Here is an 18744-nt window from a genome sequence, read left to right on the forward strand (position 1 = left end):
AATCATTCGCTCTCAGCAAAAAATAACGTTAAAAGTTACATGAAACTGATATAGTTTAAGAGAATTGAGATGTCCAGTTTAACCTAAAAAGACCGCAATATGTGTTTATGGTCCTCGGAGTGCCCCTTCTATTAAATTAAACTTTATATATTCATGTTTGAATCTACTCTTTGCAGCCACCGGCAAACTTGGACTATTCACATGAAAAGTAATTGGATATTAAATTTTATGAACATTTAATGACAAGTACGGAAATTCTTTAAACAATAAGTATGCTGGTAAAAGCCCGGTCATGCTGGGGTTAAATACTCACTGTATTCAGCATGTGTGCTTCTGTGGGAGGAGATAATGGGCCTTAAGCCTTGAACAAAACATTAAAGTTGCTGGACTTGCTACCCCACACATCCCCCTCTCAACCCTCCCTCATTATCTCCTGCCTGGCTCAGTGACTCTGTGTTACTTCACTCCAGTGCAGAGCAAAGTCCTTGTCCACAGGTGAGTGGAGTGATTCTAATGTGAGCTGGGAAAACTGGGGTAAAGTAACACAGTAAAGGAATTGAAGAATGCTCGGGATGTGTATAAGGCTAACACAGTAAAGGAATTGAAGAATGCTCAGGATGTGTATAAGGCTAATACAGTAAAGGAATTAAAGAATGCTCGGGATGTGTATAAGGCTAACACAGTAAAGGAATTGAAGAATGCTCAGGATGTGTATAAGGCTAATACAGTAAAGGAATTAAAGAATGCTCGGGATGTGTATAAGGCTAACACAGTAAAGGAATTGAAGAATGCTCAGGATGTGTATAAGGCTAACACAGTAAAGGAATTGAAGAATGCTCAGGATAGAAACATAGAAACATAGAATGTGACGGCAGATAAGAACCATTCGGCCCATCTAGTCTGCCCAGTTTTCTAAATACTTTCATTAGTCCCTGGCATTATCTTATAGTTAGGATAGCCTTATGCCTATCCCACGCATGCTTAAACTCCTTTACTGTGTTAGCCTCTACCACTTCATCTCGAAGGCTATTCCATGCATCCACTACCCTCTCAGTAAAGTAATACTTCCTGATATTATTTTTAAACCTTTGTCCTTCTAATTTTAGACTATGTCCTCTGGTTGTGGTAGTTTTTCTTCTTTTAAATATAGTCTCCTCTTTTACTGCGTTGATTCCCTTTATGTATTTAAATGTTTCTATCATATCCCCCCTGTCTCGTCTTTCCACCAAGCTATACATGTTAAGATCCTTTAACCTTTCCTGGTAAGTTTTATCCTGCAATCCATGAACCAGTTTAGTAGCCCTTCTTTGAACTCTCTCTAAGGTATCAATATCCTTCTGAAGATATGGTCTCCAGTACTGTGTACAGTACTCCAAGTGAGGTCTCACCAGTGTTCTGTACAATGGCATGAGCACTTCCCTCTTTCTACTGCTAATACCTCTCCCTATACAACCAAGCATTCTGCTAGCATTTCCTGCTGCTCTATTACATTGTCTGCCTACCTTTAAGTCCTCAGAAATAATCACCCCTAAATCCCTTTCCTCAGATGTTGAGGTTAGGACTCTATCAAATATTCTGTACTCTGCCCTTGGGTTTTTACGTCCAAGATGCATTATCTTGCACTTATCCACATTAAATGTCAGTTGCCACAACTCTGACCATTTTTCTAGTTTACCTAAATCATTTGCCATTTGGCTTATCCCTCCTGGAACATCAACCCTGTTACATATCTTAGTATCATCCGCAAAAAGACATACCTTACCATCAAGACCTTCTGCAATATCACTAATAAAAATATTAAAGAGAATGGGTCCAAGTACAGATCCCTGAGGTACCCCACTGGTGACAAGCCCAAGCTTCGAATATACTCCATTGACTACAACCCTCTGTTGCCTGTCACTCAGCCACTGCGTTACCCATTCAACAATATTGGAATCCAAACTCAAAGATTGCAGTTTATTGATAAGCCTTCTATGTGCAACAGTGTCAAAAGCCTTACTGAAATCTAGGTAAGCAATGTCTACTGCACCACCCTGATCTATAATTTTAGTTACCCAATCAAAAAAATCAATAAGATTAGTTTGGCATGATCTCCCTGAAGTAAACCCATGTTGTCTCTGATCTTGAAATCCATGTGTTTTTAGATGTTTAACAATCCTATCCTTTAACATGGTTTCCATCACTTTCCCCACTACTGAAGTAAGGCTTACCGGCCTATAGTTGCCCGACTCCTCCCTATTACCTTTCTTGTGAATGGGCACAACATTCGCTAACTTCCAATCTTCTGGGACTACTCCTGTTAACAATGATTGGTTAAATAAATCTATTAATGGTTTTGCTAGTACACCACTAAGCTCTTTTAATAGCTTTGGGTGTATTCCATCAGGTCCCATTGACTTATTTGTCTTTACTTTTGACAGTTGAAATAGAACCTCTTCCTCTGTAAACTCACGTGTAATAAATGACTCATTTATCCTTTTTTTTTAACAGAGGTCCCTTTCCTTCATTTTCAGCTGTAAATACCGAACAAAAATATTCATTGAGGCAGTCAGCTAGACCTTTATCCTCATCTACATACCTTCCTTCTTTTGTTTTTAATCTAACTAATCCTTGTTTTACTTTTCTTTTCTCATTTATGTATCTAAAAAAAGTTTTGTCCCCCTTTTTTACTGACTGTGCTATTTTCTCTTCTGTGTGTGATTTGGGAACTCTTATAAATTGCTTAGCCTCTTTCTGCCTAATCTTATAGGTCATTCTGTCTTCCTCCCTCGGGGTTTTTTTTTATAATTACTAAATGCTAACTTTTTGTTTTTTACTATTTTGGCCACATCTGCGGAGTACCACAGTGGTTTCTTGAATTTTTTGCTTTTACTGACAAGCCTAATGCAATTTTCTGTTGCCTTCAGTAGTGCAGCTTTTAAATAATCCCATTTATTTTGGACTCCATTTAAGTTGCTCCAGTCTGATAATGACTCCTTTACACATATTCTAATTTTAGAAAAGTCTGTTTTTCTAAAGTCTAAAACTTTTGTTTTTGTGTGGTGTGACTCAGTCACTGTTCTTATATTAAACCACACTGACTGATGATCACTGGATCCTAAACTTTCACCTACAGTAATATCTGATACCAAATCTCCATTTGTTAATACTAAATCTAGTATGGCCTCTTTACGAGTTGGCTTCTCAACGAATTGTTTTAGAGACAATCCCAGTAGGGAGTTTAGAATTTGTGTGCTTCTGACACAAGTAGCTATTTTTGTTTTCCAATTCACATCAGGAAGATTAAAGTCACCCATGGTGATAACTTCCCCCTTCATTGTCATTTTAGCTATTTCTTCAACTAGTAGATTATCTAACTCTTCAATTTGTCCTGGGGGCCTATAAATCACACCTACACGAACTACTGTGTGATTACCAAATTCTAACGTAACCCAAATGGACTCTATGTTCGTCTCACTAACCTTTATTAGGCTAGATTTTATGCTATCCTTCACATACAGGGCCACCTCTCCCCCTTTCCTGCCTTCCCTGTCTTTTCTATATAAAGAGTACCCTGGTATTGCTATGTCCCAGTCATTTTTTTCATTATACCATGTCTCAGTAACAGCGACTAAATCTACACTATCAGTTGCCATTATTGCCACAAGTTCATGGATCTTATTCCCTAAACTGCGAGCATTTGTAGACATGACTCTAAGCTTATCATTTTTTAACACACTTGCTACAGGCACCTTCTGTCCTTGTTTTGGGGGACAATTGGATTGATGTTTTATCACCCTTTTGCCCCCCCCTCCTAGTTTAAATACATCTTAGCAAAACCTCTGAACTGCTCACTGAGAACATTTGTTCCCTTTTGAGAAAGATGCAAACCATCTTTTTTGTACAGTTTATTTCCGTTCCAAACAGAGCTACCATGAGCAATAAAGCCAAATCCTTGCTCCCGACACCATTCACCAAGCCACAAGTTAAAAGGATGTGTATGTGTATAAGGATGTGTATAAGGCTAACACAGTAAAGGAATTGAAGAATACTCAGGATGTGTATAAGGCTAACACAGTAAAGGAATTGAAGAATGCTCAGGATGTGTATAAGGATCACGCAGTAAAGGAATTGAAGACTGCTCAGGATGTGTATAAGGCTAACACAGTAAAGTAATTGAAGAATGCGCTGGATGTGTATAAGACTAACACAGTAAAGGAATTGAAGAATGCTCAGGATGTGTATAAGGCTAACACAGTAAAGGAATTGAAGAATGTTCAGAATGTGTATAAGGCTAACACAGTATAGGAATTGAAGAATGCTCAGTATGTGTATAAGGCTAACACAGTAAAGAAATTGAAGAATGCTCAGGATGTGTATAAGGATAACACAGTAAAGGAATTGATTAATATTCAGGATGAGTATAAGGCTAACACAGTAAAGGAATTAAAGAATGCTCTGGATGTGTATAAGTGTCACACAGTAAAGGAATTAAAGAATGCTCGGGATGTGTATAAGGCTAGCACAGTAAAGGAATTGAAGACTGCTCAGGATGTGTATAAGGCTAACACAGTAAAGGAATTGAAGAATGCTCAGGATGTGTATAAGGCTAACACAGTAAAGGAATTGAAGAATGCTCAGGATGTGTATAAGGCTAACACAGTAAAGGAATTGAAGAATGCTTGGGATGTGTATAAGGCTAATACAGTAAAGGAATTGAAGAATGCTCTGGATGTGTATAAGGCTAACACAGTAAAGGAATTGAAGAATGCTCAGGATGTGTATAAGGCTAACACAGTAAAGGAATTGAAGAATGCTCAGGATGTGTATAAGGCTAACACGGTAAAGGAATTGAAGGATGCTCAGGATGTGTATCAGTCTAACACAGTAAAGGAATTGAAGAATGCTCAGGATGTGTATAAGGCTAACACAGTAAAGGAATTGAAGAATGCTCAGGATGTGTATAAGGCTAACACAGTAAAGGATTTGAAGACTGCTCAGGATGTGTATAAGGCTAACACAGTAAAGGGATTGAAGAACGCTCGGGATGTGTATAAGGCTAACACAGTAAAGGAATTGAAGAATGCTCAGGATGTGTTTAAAGATGGTAATGCCGCATTCACCGAGCTGCCCAGAACTGGGTGGACTCCCAGCAAGCGATGTCCCCCTAGCAGGTGCTCCAGTTATTCTTAATGGAGCACTTCTATAATGGATTAGCCCCTCGGTAAAGGATAGGCAGCCCAAGACCCTAGCCAAAGCTGCCAAGTGGGTGGACGAGTACGCCGACACACAAAGGTCCCGACGCCCAGCTCTCCCACCAAGCTACCAACCAGCATATCTTAGGTCAACACGAAAAGGGAAAGAATTCAGTGCTAATTAACCCACAATTAGTAGAGGTAGGCAGCAACCCAAACAAAAGAAAACCCCTCAGGTCCTTCAGTGGATAAACACAGATAGATAAAAAAGATATATAAGGGCTGCGCCAAAATGGAGGAAGGTAGTCCAGTAAAATATCGCTAGGATACCGGTGAATAGTCGGGAATACTTGATTAGGTTTCTTGATGGAGGTAGGTGCATCTGGTGTTGACCGTTCAGTATATGGAAATACAAGAGAGGTAGAGGCGACCAATGGTGCAGTAGGTAAAATTCAAGGTGCAGTAAATAACAGAAATATAGAACTCACATTCAGTAGAGCTATGGCCGGCTCTGGTGTGAATCGCGTACAGTGGTATAATCCCCGCTTATGAAATATGTAGGGAAGGGGTCTCCGTCAACACCGTCTGGTAGTCCAAAGATCGGAAAAGAAAATAGAAAGCAACAATAGTGCTCTCAATTGTGATGGGGTTCAGTGTGCAATAGGTAGAGAAGGTAAAGAACTCACATTTGAGGGAGCTATGGCCAGCTCTGGTGTGGATAGTGTACAGCGGTATAATCCCCGCTTGTGGGATATGTGGGGGCAGTACGTCCGTCAGCACCGTCTGGTAATCCAAAGCTCCAAGAGAGAAGAGTAAAAAGCAACAATAGTGCTCTCAATTATGATGGGATAAGAGAGTAAAATAGAAGATAAAATAATACTCACAAAGATAGAGCAGAGGTACTGCTCTATGAATAGGCGTTGGTGGTATGATCCCCACCTGGGATTTCTTGGAGTACTGGAACAGTAAAATTGCCAGTGGAAGTAAAAGTAACCAGGAACGTTAAAATGCCAGGAATAAGTAAAAAAGTTTAAAGTGCATAGAGAGTGCAATAAAAAGAGGATTGGTAGCCAAAAAACTTTTATTGTTCTAAAATACACAGTAAAATACAAGAGTAAGTAACCATAAACGCGTTTCACCATAAGTGGCTTATTCAGAATGGAATAAAAATAATAACCTGGGATAATATCTTAGGTCCCCTACCTAAGCCTAGTCCCTCTGGGAAGAAATATCTTCTGACCATTGTGGACTACGCAACTCGGTACCCCGAAGCAGTTGCCCTGACCAATATCCAGGCAGAGACTGTAGCGAAAGCCCTGCTGCGAGTGTTCTCCCGGATGGGGTTTCCCCAGGAGATCCTCTCGGATCAGGGCTCCCAGTTCACGGCTGAGATGACCAACCAGCTGTGGAGATTGTGTGGCATTAAGCCCATCCTGAGCTCCCCCTACCAACCCCCGACCAATAGCCTGTGCGAACGCTTCAATGGCACGTTTAAACAAATTCTCCATGCCTTTGCAGAGTCCCGCAAGGATTGGGAGAGATTCCTGCCATACCTCCTGTTTGCTCACCAGGAGGTACCACTGTTTTTTTTTTCCCCATTCTAATTGATTTTTGGGTGCAGAGTGAGGGGGCCCCTGGACCTAGTCTGGGAGCATTGGGAGGGAGCAGGGGAATGGAAAGGCACCCCCATCATTCCATACGTGCTGACGTTTAGGGACCGACTGGAGGAGTTCACCCAGTTAGTGCAAGAACCACCAGGTGGCCCAGAGGCGCCAGCACGCATGGTATGATCAGGGAGTCAGGAACCATAGCTTTCAAGTCAGGCAGAAGGTCCTGGTTCTAAAACCTGTCCAGCATGATAGGCTACAGGCTGCCATACCAGGTAGTGGAGCAAAAATGTGACACCACCTATGTGATCGATCCATGCTCGGGTACTGGAGTCCGACGCCTGTTGCATGTCAACATGCTGAAGCCCTACCACAAGTGGACAGAGGACGTGGCCGCCATCTGTGCCCCTGCCTCGGAGGATTTCAAAAATCTTCCCCTTACTGACCTGGGAGATGGAGCTCAGGCAGGGTCCATAGAGGAGGTCTTACTAGGGGACAGGCTAACACAGGAGGAGCTGCGACAAAACCCGTACTACCGAATAGGAGTTGCTCCACCTAGGGGTCATTGAACTGTCCCAGAGTCCCTAGGCTTCTCCGGTAGTAATGGTCCTCCAGAAGTATGGGACCACAAGGTTCTGTGTGGACTACCAGAGTCTCAATGACAAGACCGTGTTGGACGCCTATCTCATGCCTCGTATAGACGATCTGTTAGATAGGATGGCTGGGGGACAGTACCCCACCACCATAGATCTGTGCAAGGGGTATTGGCAAATACCCCTGGCCCCAGAAGCTATCCCTAAGTCGGCCTTCGTCACTCCGTTCGGCCTATACCACTTTTGGGTAATGCTCTTTGGAATGAAGAATGCCCTGGCCACCTTCCAGAGGATGGGGGATCGATTGCTGGAGGGGCTCCATGAAAATGCCTGTGCATGCCTGGATGATAGCGATACCTGGAAGGAACATCTGGCCCATGTGGGGACTGTACTGGACCGGATCAGAGAGGCAGGGTTGACCCTAAAACCCAGCAACTGTCGCCTCAGGATGGCAGCAGTGCAGTACCAAGGAAACCGGGTGGGGTGTGGGGCACAGAAACCTGAGCAGGCCAAGATAGAGGCGGTTGCTAGCTGTACCCGTTCCCGCACCAAGACCCAAGTGCTTGTATTCCTAGGGACCGCGGGATACTACAGGAAGTACTAGTCCCTACTATCCCTTTAATACCAAGCCCATACTATCCCTTTAATACCTAGCCCGTACTATCCCTTTAATACCAAACCCATACTATCCCTTTAATATCTAGTCCGTACTATCCCTCTAATACCAGACCCATACTATCTCTTTAATACACTGTCCCTTTAATACATAGCTCATAGAGTCCCTTTAATACCTAGCCCATACTATCCCTTTAATACCTAGCCCATACAGTCCCTTTAATACCAGGCCCATACTCTCTATTTAATACCTAGTTCATACTGTCCCTTTAATACCTAGTAAATAAACCAAAACCACATGGAGACACAAACTAATAGTCACAAAAAGCCAGGTGCAAACCATATAAACACTCCCTCAATTGCTTAACTACAAAGATCCATATAAAATACCAAATGCACACTGAAACAGCAACAGATATCAAGTACAAAACTTTAATAAGTAGGCAAATTACAATAAATTACAAAAAATAAACTAAGTAACAAAATGAGGCAAATAGTAATCAAGAGCGATTTACCCAAATCTTTCGAGCCTCAAGGCAGAAACACAAGTCACTAACTCCCCCAACGTTTCGGCACCAACTGGTTGCCTTTATGAAGGGATAAAAGCAACCAGTACCCTTGATAAAGGCAACCAGTTGGTGCCCAAACGTTCGGGGAGTTAGTGACTTGTGTTTCTGTCTTGAGGCTCGAAAGATTTGGGTAAATTGCTCTTGATTACTATTTGCCTCATTTTGTTACTTGGTTTCTTTTTGCTCTTTAATACCTTGTCCATGCTGTCCAATTAATACATACAGAAGGAGAGAGAGAGAGAGAGAGAGAGAGAGAGAGGGGGGGGGAGAGAGAGAGAGAGAGAGAGAGAGAGAGAGGGGGGGGAGAGAGGGGGGAGAGAGAGGGGGGGAGAGAGGGGGGGGAGAGAGGGGGGGGAGAGAGAGAGAGAGAGAGAGAGAGGGGGGGAGAGGGGGGAGAGATTGGGGAGAGAGGGGAGGAGAGGGGGGGAGAGGGAGAGAGGGGGGGAGAGGGAGAGATAGGGAGAGAGGGAGAGAGGGAGAGAGGGAGAGGGAGAGGGAGAGGGAGAGGGAGAGAATGAGAAAGGGAGGGAGAGAATGAGAAAGGGAGGGAGAGAATGAGAAAGAGAGGGAGAGAATGAGAGAGAGGGGGGAGACCTCTGATAATGGGATAATTCCTGTTTTAGACATGATTTAAATAATTACAGTTGGAAATAGTGAAACTTATTGCTCCAGCAACAAGCGCCATCGGAAGACATTAAAGAATAGACTCGCGCATGGTGAGAAATTCCAGTTTTGCCGAAGATTTTTTTTCTAAAACTAAAACATTTTTTTGCGACACCGGAAATTAATCTGGATGTCGAATCAGGAACTGATTTAGATGAACAAACCAAAAACGGGCAATCAGTGCAAGATATAGAAATACTATAAATATAATATTATAAACATATTTCACAGTACGCTGAGAAAACGTGACCATTAGACAGAAAAAGAGGAGGAGTATACATATATTTGATCTTTTTATTTTATTGATATGATATATAAATATAGAATTTCTTTTCACGGCTCCTCCTGGTTTCCTCTGTTGGTGTTACTTGACCTGGGAATCAAAGCTACATTTAGTGACTGTCCCCCCAGCTATCATCCCCCCAATCATCTTTCTTTAGTACCATTGGTGGAATTTAGAATATTGAGCCGGTCCTCCGAACATATTCGGCATTGGAGGGTTTGGTTTGTCCCTGATTCGGGTTTATTTCTGATCAGAAATTCAGCCAAACACCTAATATCCCCAAATTCAGACTAATCCCAGTTCTCTCTTAGTGTATGCGAGGGGTTTATTGACAGAACTAGTGGACTGGAATCAGAATCGCAAATTGAAGACTAAATCAACGATCAATCTGTGACTTGAATTCAATGAGAGAATTTTTCCAAACCAGATATTTCAGCCCAGATTTTCAAATGCAGATTTTAATTCAATACAATTCAGTGCTTAGTGAATAAATCTAAATGGGAATTGTGATAAACTGACGCAGGAATTGCCAATTTGAGTCTAAAATATCCAACTGGTATTATTTCTCCAACCCAGCTGTATCCCGGACGGCTGTCTAGGGCCGGGTTTGCAATTCCAGAAATTCTCGAAATAGCTGCTTTTTACTGAATTAACCCTATTAACCCCTTAAGGACACATGACATGTGTGACATGTCATGATTCCCTTTTATTCCAGAAGTTTGGTCCTTAGGGGGTTAAACCAGTATTGTCTGGTGTGACGCTAACTTAGCTTGACTCCATTCCATCCACGTTTTACATTCCATGCACCAGAATGGTTTGTTACTAATCCAGAATGTGAGAAGCTGATCAGTGAATTCAGCATTTAACAGGAAATATTATTACACTATTATTACGCTATTTTTTGTTTGCATTTTGCAATTTATTTTTCACTTTAGAGTTTTAGACAAAAATTGTAAACCTGGTATAAATAAATATGAGAATAGAGTAAGGAGCACAACCATAAATCTTTATATATATGAAAAAATCTTTATTAAATGGGTATATACTATAGGACTGTCTCTTTAAATATTATCAACAAAGATACAAAGTCATGCTGTTATAAAGCATTTACCAGAAAAAAATTCTAGACATATATAAACGCGCAATGCGTGATATATAAATGAAAGAAGTATCATGCAAACAGACCACTGTATTACTAGTATAATCAAAACCCAGACATATAAAAAATGCAAAAAAAACATACCAAGTTCAGTGAGAAGCAGGGACAGAGTCAATCAAAAAAAAAAACAACGTTTCGGCTGAAAAGCCTTTGTCAAGGGAGCATGGGTTCTTCAGGGGACAGAGCCTTATGTGGGTGAGCACCCAGTATTTATTGTATTAGCCTTCTCCTGGGGCTATTTTGTCGTTTAGTCAAGTGTGCCCACCTTGTCTCATTTGCATTATAAATAAATATGAGTTCAGGTTTAGAATACAGCGTTTCTATGAATTATGGGAAAATCTAGACCCTGGTAATAATGCAAGCAGATTGCAGTTACGGTAGCCAGAGGGTTATCCTGACCTTACTGTTACATGTTAGCAGGTCTAAAACATTTTAAACATATAATGAGTAGATCTGTAGCTTTGGGACAGGATAGCTGATTTGAAAACCTCCAAGGAATCATTGGCCAAAAGCCAACACATGAACACACTGGACAGCGGGAGGAAAATGGATGTTTGGGAGTTTGTGTAAGGAGGAGAGGGACAGCTAGGGGGGTTTGGTACAAAACATTCTTTATTGCAGACTGAATGGTGAGTGATAGGAACAATGGGGAGCTGGGGGAGGGGGGTAAGAATGAGGGGGAAAAAAACAGAATGGGGGTAGCACTGCCAGGAGCAGGCGAGTATAAGTGAAGAAGGGCTGGCGTGAAGAGTTGATCTAGGTTATGGAGTATTGATGGATCAGAAACACGGGGTGAGGGGATGAAGGGGTTATAGAGAATCATGGGGCAGTGAGTGTTAAATTATCCTCCCAATGTCTGAGGTCTCACTCTATCTCCAGAATGGACAGTTCAACAGAATGGCAACGCAAAGACTGGATCCTGGTCCATGGAGTCCCCATGATTGCTGCCTTCAGTAAGAACTGGGAGCGGATCGATGCATTCCAGGCCAGGGACGATGACATCATCATAGCCACCTACCCCAAATCAGGTACCTGAGGGTCTCCATGTAGGGCAACCTTGAGATTTGAGCGACTGCTAATGGTGTTCTCTTACTCTACACTCAGGCACCACGTGGATAAGTGAGATTGTGGACGTTATCCTGGCCGATGGGGACACGGAAAAGTCTAAGAGAGATGTCATCTACAACAAAGTGCCAATGCTGGAATTCTGTGTGCCGGGAATTGTACCCCCAGGTACGGTTGGGGACAAGAAGTTATTTCTGAAATTTGACTTCTGTGAAATTACTTTCTAGGCTGCACAGCTTGCAATCATTTTATCCCCGTGGTAGCTCGATCAATGTGAATGTTTATCAATGACTGTTTTTTTGGGCTCTGATATAATGCAATCACAAATGATTACAAAATAAATTTCAAATTTAAGGCCAAACTAACAGAACTGAATCTAATAAAACAAGTCTTATTAAATGAACACTCGCTTATCAGCTACCAATATGATTTTAACTAAGAAGCTCTCAAAAAAACGTTTGAGTCTAACCTTGAGAAATACTCTCAAAAACTGATTATTGGTTTCTATTTGCCTCTAGGATCCCAGCAGTTGGAATCCGTACCTTCCCCTCGAATGATCAAGACACATCTCACCATCTCCCTCCTTCCAAAATCCTTTTGGGAAAAGAACTGTAAGGTAGAATGTAGTGACGGGATGTTATCACTTCCTGTAGACATTATGGAGGGGGATAGAGAGCCAGAACACACAGTGATTTGCTACCCTGGGTGATTTGATGGGGATTTACAGAGGTGAATGCAATATCTATGGAATGTGTATCACACAGCCATGTTACAATGCTGCCGCCCACGCCATGTGTTTCATATTAAGGATTAAGGAAAATACCCCTCTCTGTTTAAAATACTACCCCTCTCTGATATACTAGAATCTCCCTCCCTACAACTCTGAATGTGATACGTTTGTACCCACAGATTATATACATGGCAAGAAATCCAAAGGACGTGGCCGTGTCGTTTTATCACTTTGACAAGATGAACAAGTTGCACCCGGATCCTGGACCCTGGGAGCAGTATACAGAGAAGTTCCTGCAGGGGGCAGGTGAGAGGCGGTGAGGACAAAGTGCTATTGGCTTGTTTTCTAGAATTACACTGTTATCTCTGCATTCTATAGATTGGAATAATATCGTAGATTAAAAATTGATTGGTTAATGAGTGAAGTTCCAAATCTCTGTATTTTCCTTGTTTTTTCTTTCCAGTGGGTTACGGACCGTGGGGGCCCCATGTGAGAGATTGGTGGAATCTTAGAAATGAGAGGAACCTTCTCTACCTTTTCTATGAGGACATCCTAGAGGTGAGTATTTCAGAACTACGAGAGAGTAAATGCCTGATCCTAAGAGCTTACAATCCATTGTAGAGATGTAAGTATTTGTCATGTAAGATCTGTTACCTTATGTATCTGTGTGAGATTTAACTTAGTGGGTATTGATATTGCGAGGAATACAAATCTGGGGTCTTTACGAGGTCTAAGAAACTAACCACAAAAGTCAATGTGTGCAAAAAAACACAGGTAAAATAATTTCATTAAATACAGCAGAAATGAGCGGTGAATAGACTTGTGAAGCCCATGTGAAGTAGCTCTCTTGCTAATCGTATGCCATGATGGGGGTAACATGCAGTAAGTGGCAAATTATTATAGAAATTTTCTTAAAATGTGAATTTCTGGGAATTCAATGTGAATTTCAAATTTGAAGCCAGAACCGATGATAAGAAAATTCTAAAAGTGAAATTGTATTTTAGTCCCAGCAAATAGAAATGAATAAACTTTACTTTAAAACACTAATGTCTTACTTATATTATTAGTTGTATAACTGCTAGACCTACCGTTTGAGATATCCCTAAAACAGGGACACCAAAAAATTGTATTTTGGGGCTAGTGTCTATACTACTTATGTAGAAATTAACATTAACAAAACTGGGAACATTTTGTTTTGTTTGTCTTAATTTGTCTTCAGATGCAACCTTGAGAAACTGTGTAAAACCTGTTACAAAGGGTTAATGAGTATCCCTTAAAACATGGTAATCTGGCGGTGTCATCCATATTATCGGATATTAGTTACCCGTTACCTATACAGCCTGTCCAGATCCCTCTCTATGATACATTTCATGTAAACACCTGCCCTGTGTCCTGCTTGGCCTCCCATTGCTTGAGAAAATATGGGGATCTGGTGTCATCCATACTGTCATAGATCAGTTTCACTTTACCTGACCACATCTCTCTCTGTTATTTATAAAGTGACAATATTTCATGTGAACTCCTGCCCTGTGTAAGTTGTGCTATCCCTCCCTTGTGGGTTAGGAGACTGACAGGACGGTCATAGGTTAACCTGCATCCCTTTCTCACCAGGACCCAAAGTGTGAGATCCAGAAGGTGATGAGGTTTCTGGGGAAGGACCTCTCTGAGGAAGTTCTGGAGAAGATCGTTCAGCACACCTCATTTCAGTCCATGAAGCAGAACCCAATGACTAATTACACAATGTTGCCTTCCTCAATGATGGATCATTCTGTATCTCCTTTTATGAGAAAAGGTATAATATTCCGGCTTCCCTCACCTACGTGGCAGCTCTGAGTCTACTGGTTCCTGGGGTCACCAAGTGGCTTCTAATGTTACACTTCCTTCATGTTCCATGACATCACTCACATTGTCTCACTCTGTAAACAGCTTACATAACAGAAATGTGACAGATTCTCTATCCCTGGGTTACCATACTGTTAAGTTTTGCTTATTTTATACACAGAATAGTTTGGTATATGACATTTACCGAACACCTGCTGAGACCCACCTATTTTGTATACCGAACAAACTACCGAACAGCCAGACCACCCAGGGAAGGTGTGTGCTGCTCATTGGCCCTTTTCACCCTCGTTCACACCTCAGTAACCGCAATTATCTCATTCTGAGTGGTCGGCCGCCGTTTGTATTGCCAAACACGTGGGGGTGGCCATCTTTAGCTGCGAACGCATACAGCTGTGTTTGGTCATCGAGTGCATGGAACTCAAATCGAACACTCGATGGCGCAAACACTGCTAGAACTTAAACTTCCATCGAAGTTCGGCAAAACATGTGAGAATTGAATGGCGTTCGGTGGGAGCAAGCTCCCAAAAAAGGAGGTGGGTGTCCTGGACGTGAGAGTTAATGTGATTGTGTATATGTTTTTACTGTAGTTTACTCTCAGGTCCAGGGGGAGTTCCCCTTGCATTGGGACTGACATAAAAGGCCAGTTGTGGCTACCAATAAATCAGTTCCTGCTTACCCTCAACATAGAGTCTCATGTAGGGAACCGCTATACCAGCTATAATCACCAGCTCTTGTAAGAGCTATACCGGGCTTGGATGATCGTACTGGGGATTAGGACAGCATCACTCTGAATGGGGGAAAGAACATCTCTGGCAGTGAGACCCTCTTCCACTCGGGGTGGCCGCCACAAGAAACATTTGATCTTTTTTATTAATATGCACCTGTCATGCTACACACAAGTTGTCTTCTTTTTCAATACGATTTAGCACTTTCTGATCTTATCTAATGGTTGTGCTAATTATTTTTTACATTTTTTTACATCTTTCTTTGGAACAAGTAACATTGGGGAAAGTATGCAATTAAGTTAACTCTTGCCATACACGTGGCGCATGCATGCACACAGCACTGCCGGAGGAAATACCAAGCGCACTTGCTTTGTGGGTAATTTGTCCGTTGCTGCCTGTGCGTGCCTGAGCCGTCATCGGGCAGTACATTCACCCAGAACACAGCACTGAGGTTGTCTTAAGCTTTTTACTTACCTCCGCTGTCTTCCTTACCCAAGTAAATGAATAATAGAGAGAGAATGAGGAACTGTCAAGGCTCTCGAAGTGACAGAATGAGGGAGAATGTTAATCTATATATAGCGGAACTGCTGGAAAAAGTAAAATATTTTCAATAAATCTGTATGGAAATAGGGCTCCTCACCTCATTTATCATTCAGTTCTCTGCATAGAGAGCATCTAGGGGTGCTTCTCCTGCTCTCTGTTGAATGCATCGTAGTTGCTGTGATTGTTCTTCTGATAGTAGTCTCATTGATGCATTGTAGTTGCTGTGAATGTTTTTCTGACAGGAGTCTCATTGATGCATTGTAGTTGCTGTGAATGTTTCTCTGACAGGAGTCTCATTGATGCATTGTAATTGCTGTGAATGTTTCTCTGACAGGAGTCTCATTGATGCATTGTAGTTGCTGTGAATGTTTTTCTGACAGGAGTCTCATTGATGCATTGTAGTTGCTATAAATGTTTTTTCTGACAGGAGTCTAATTGATGCATTGTAGTTGCTGTAAATGTGTTTCTGGTAGTAGTCTCATTGATGCATTGTAGTTGATGTGAATGTTTTTCTGACAGGAGTCTCATTGATGCATTGTAGTTGCTGTGAATGTTTTTCTGACAGGAGTCTCATTGATGCATTGTAGTTGCTGTGAATGTTTTTCTGACAGGAGTCTCATTGATGCATTGTAGTTGCTGTGAATGTTTTTCTGACAGGAGTCTCATTGATGGATTGTAGTTGCTGTAAATGTTTTTCTAACAGGAGTCTCATTGATACATTGTAGTTGCTGTGAATGTTTTTCTGACAGGAGTCTCATTGATGCATTGTAGTTGCTGTGAATGTTTTTCTGACAGGAGTCTCATTGATGCATTGTAGTTGCTGTGAATGTTTCTCTGACAGGAGTCTCATTGATGCATTGTAGTTGCTGTGAATGTTTTTCTGACAGGAGTGTCTCAAGCTTTTCTAGGAGAATATAGAAACAAAATGAATTATACATTTAAGGTCAAGTAGCTGAGCTGGAAGCATAGGTGACAGAGAAATTCTCTAGTTTGGGTATCACTTTACTGTATAGCTTTCTTGGCCTGTCCTGATTTTGCTCTGAAATAACTTACGGTTATCAGCTGGCGCAGTATTGAGACTGGGAGGTAGGGAGCGGCCCCACATGTTTGCATTATCCAGAAACATGATACTTATTAGGGTTTTTAATATGCAGTAATCTAACCTCCTTTGCAATCAATCCAGGTGTGAATACTCTTACAGTTTGTACAGGTGTGTTCATTTAATACCAGCAATTGATACGCCGTATAAAATCTCACATATTATGTGTGATTTGCATTTCATGCTTTTGCGATTATACCGGACAAAGAACACGTAAAGTTTTACAGCTGCCACCAGATTTCATATAGCCAGGACGGTCCTAAACGTGACCACCCAACCCATTTATCTCCATATTCCATTATGGGCTTTAGAAACTGCACGTTCAGAGTCTATTTTCCAGTGAAACACAGACTGATAGATGTCGGTGTTCTGGAGAATGAGAGGTAGTTAGTAAATAGTAGGTAGGTAGTCGGTGGTGTTGGTTATGATAACACAACATTGCCCACTTTCTGTGAGTGAAGTTTTAAGGGGTCTGGATCATAGCAGGCTGTGGAGGTAAGTGCTCACATACCTAGAAAGTTAAGTATGTTTCTTGAACTCTAGATCTATGATGTATACAGCCATGCCATATCTGTTATTGTGATCAATATATAACCAACCTCTGAGCCCTGTTTCTCTGTGTCTCCAGGAATCTGCGGTGACTGGAAAAACCATTTCACCGAGGCCCAAAGCAGGAGATTTGATGAATATTACAAGAAGGAAGTATCTGGCACGGATTTATCGTTCCGATTCTAGGACTGAGCGGTTTCCGTAGTTACTGTCACTGGTCTTAACACAACCTAACACAAACACAATCTGAGACACCATGGACCATCATAACCAGCTCCTCCCATGTGTGGATCATCACACCATCACCTTGAAGAAATGTTTAATGTATCATACATGACCATCACAAGGGGGAAGTATTTTTGTAGCACATCATTGACCAGCTGAAAAATGCTTCCCTCACAGGCTATAGACATGTTCCCCGTCCCCAATACAGAGCACACAGAGCACACAGAGCACAATACTACGGAGTGAGTGTGACTTACAGAAGACTGTCATTAAGGGAAGACACGTTGAAATGTTTTACTAAAATCCTACGTATTGTTTATTTAATCCCTTCCATGATGGCTGCCTGGATAAAGTCTCAACACCACCTATAGACACCATGGTCCTACAAAATTACCAAATAAACACGTGTTCCAAGATTCCGATCTGTAAGAATTTTTACAGTTATATTTACAGGGTTATTTACTAACGCGAGAATTCACAGTGACTTTCAAACTCCAGTCTGAGGAGCCAAACTGGAAGCATAGTTAACTTTTTTTAATCACTTTGAATTCTCCCTTTAGTAAATAGTCCTGTTAGTCTGTACAGGTAACAGGTCTCCCTGAATGCGCTGATAATGGCCGTGTGCGTGTGATAATAATAATAATAATAAGAAGAAGAATGGCCGTGTGTGATAATAATAATAATAATGGCCATGTGTGTATGATAATAATAATAGTGGCCGTGTGTGTGTGTGATAATAACAATAATAATAATGATGACCTTGTGTGTGTGATAATAATAATAATAATAATAATGGCCATGTGTGTGTAATAATATTAATAATAATGTCCGTGTGCGTGTAATAATATTAATAATAATGATGACTGTGTGCGTGTGGTGATAATAATATTAATAATAATGATGACTGTGTGCGTGTGATAATATTAATAATAATAATAATAATAATAATGGCCGTGTGTGTGTGTGATAATAATAATAATAATAATGATGACCTTGTGTGTGTGATAATAATAATAATAATAATGGCCGTGTGTGTGTGATAGTAATAATAATAATAATAATGGCCGTGTGTGTGTGATAATAATAATAGTGGCTGTGTGCGTGTGATAATATTAATAATAATAATAATAATAATGGCCATGTGTGTATGATAATAATAATAGTGGCCGTGTGTGTGTGATAATAACAATAATAATAATGATGACCTTGTGTGTGTGATAATAATAATAATAATAATAATAATAATAATAATGGCCATGTGTGTGTAATAATATTAATAATAATGTCCGTGTGCGTGTAATAA

At 41.1% G+C, this 18744-nt stretch overlaps 1 protein-coding gene across 2 annotated transcripts; it reads left to right on the top strand.

Annotated features, from left to right (window-relative positions):
* Positions 1-76: 76 nt before the first annotated feature.
* On the top strand, positions 77-17974 carry LOC134572083 (sulfotransferase 1B1-like). 2 transcript variants are annotated; one of them, XM_063430894.1, is made up of 8 exons: positions 77-495; positions 11543-11691; positions 11768-11896; positions 12247-12344; positions 12638-12764; positions 12922-13016; positions 14070-14250; positions 17296-17974. In XM_063430894.1, exons 2-8 carry the CDS (start codon positions 11544-11546, stop codon positions 17400-17402), a joined length of 885 nt encoding a protein of 294 aa, XP_063286964.1. In that variant the 5' UTR covers positions 77-495; position 11543; the 3' UTR covers positions 17403-17974. The 2 variants fall into 2 exon arrangements, with proteins under 2 accessions (XP_063286964.1, XP_063286965.1); XM_063430895.1 differs by lacking the exon at positions 77-495 and adding an exon at positions 11374-11455.
* Positions 17975-18744: the final 770 nt, after the last annotated feature.

This window comes from Pelobates fuscus, chromosome 8 (assembly GCF_036172605.1).
Source record: "Pelobates fuscus isolate aPelFus1 chromosome 8, aPelFus1.pri, whole genome shotgun sequence".
NCBI classification, from domain to species: domain Eukaryota; kingdom Metazoa; phylum Chordata; class Amphibia; order Anura; family Pelobatidae; genus Pelobates; species Pelobates fuscus.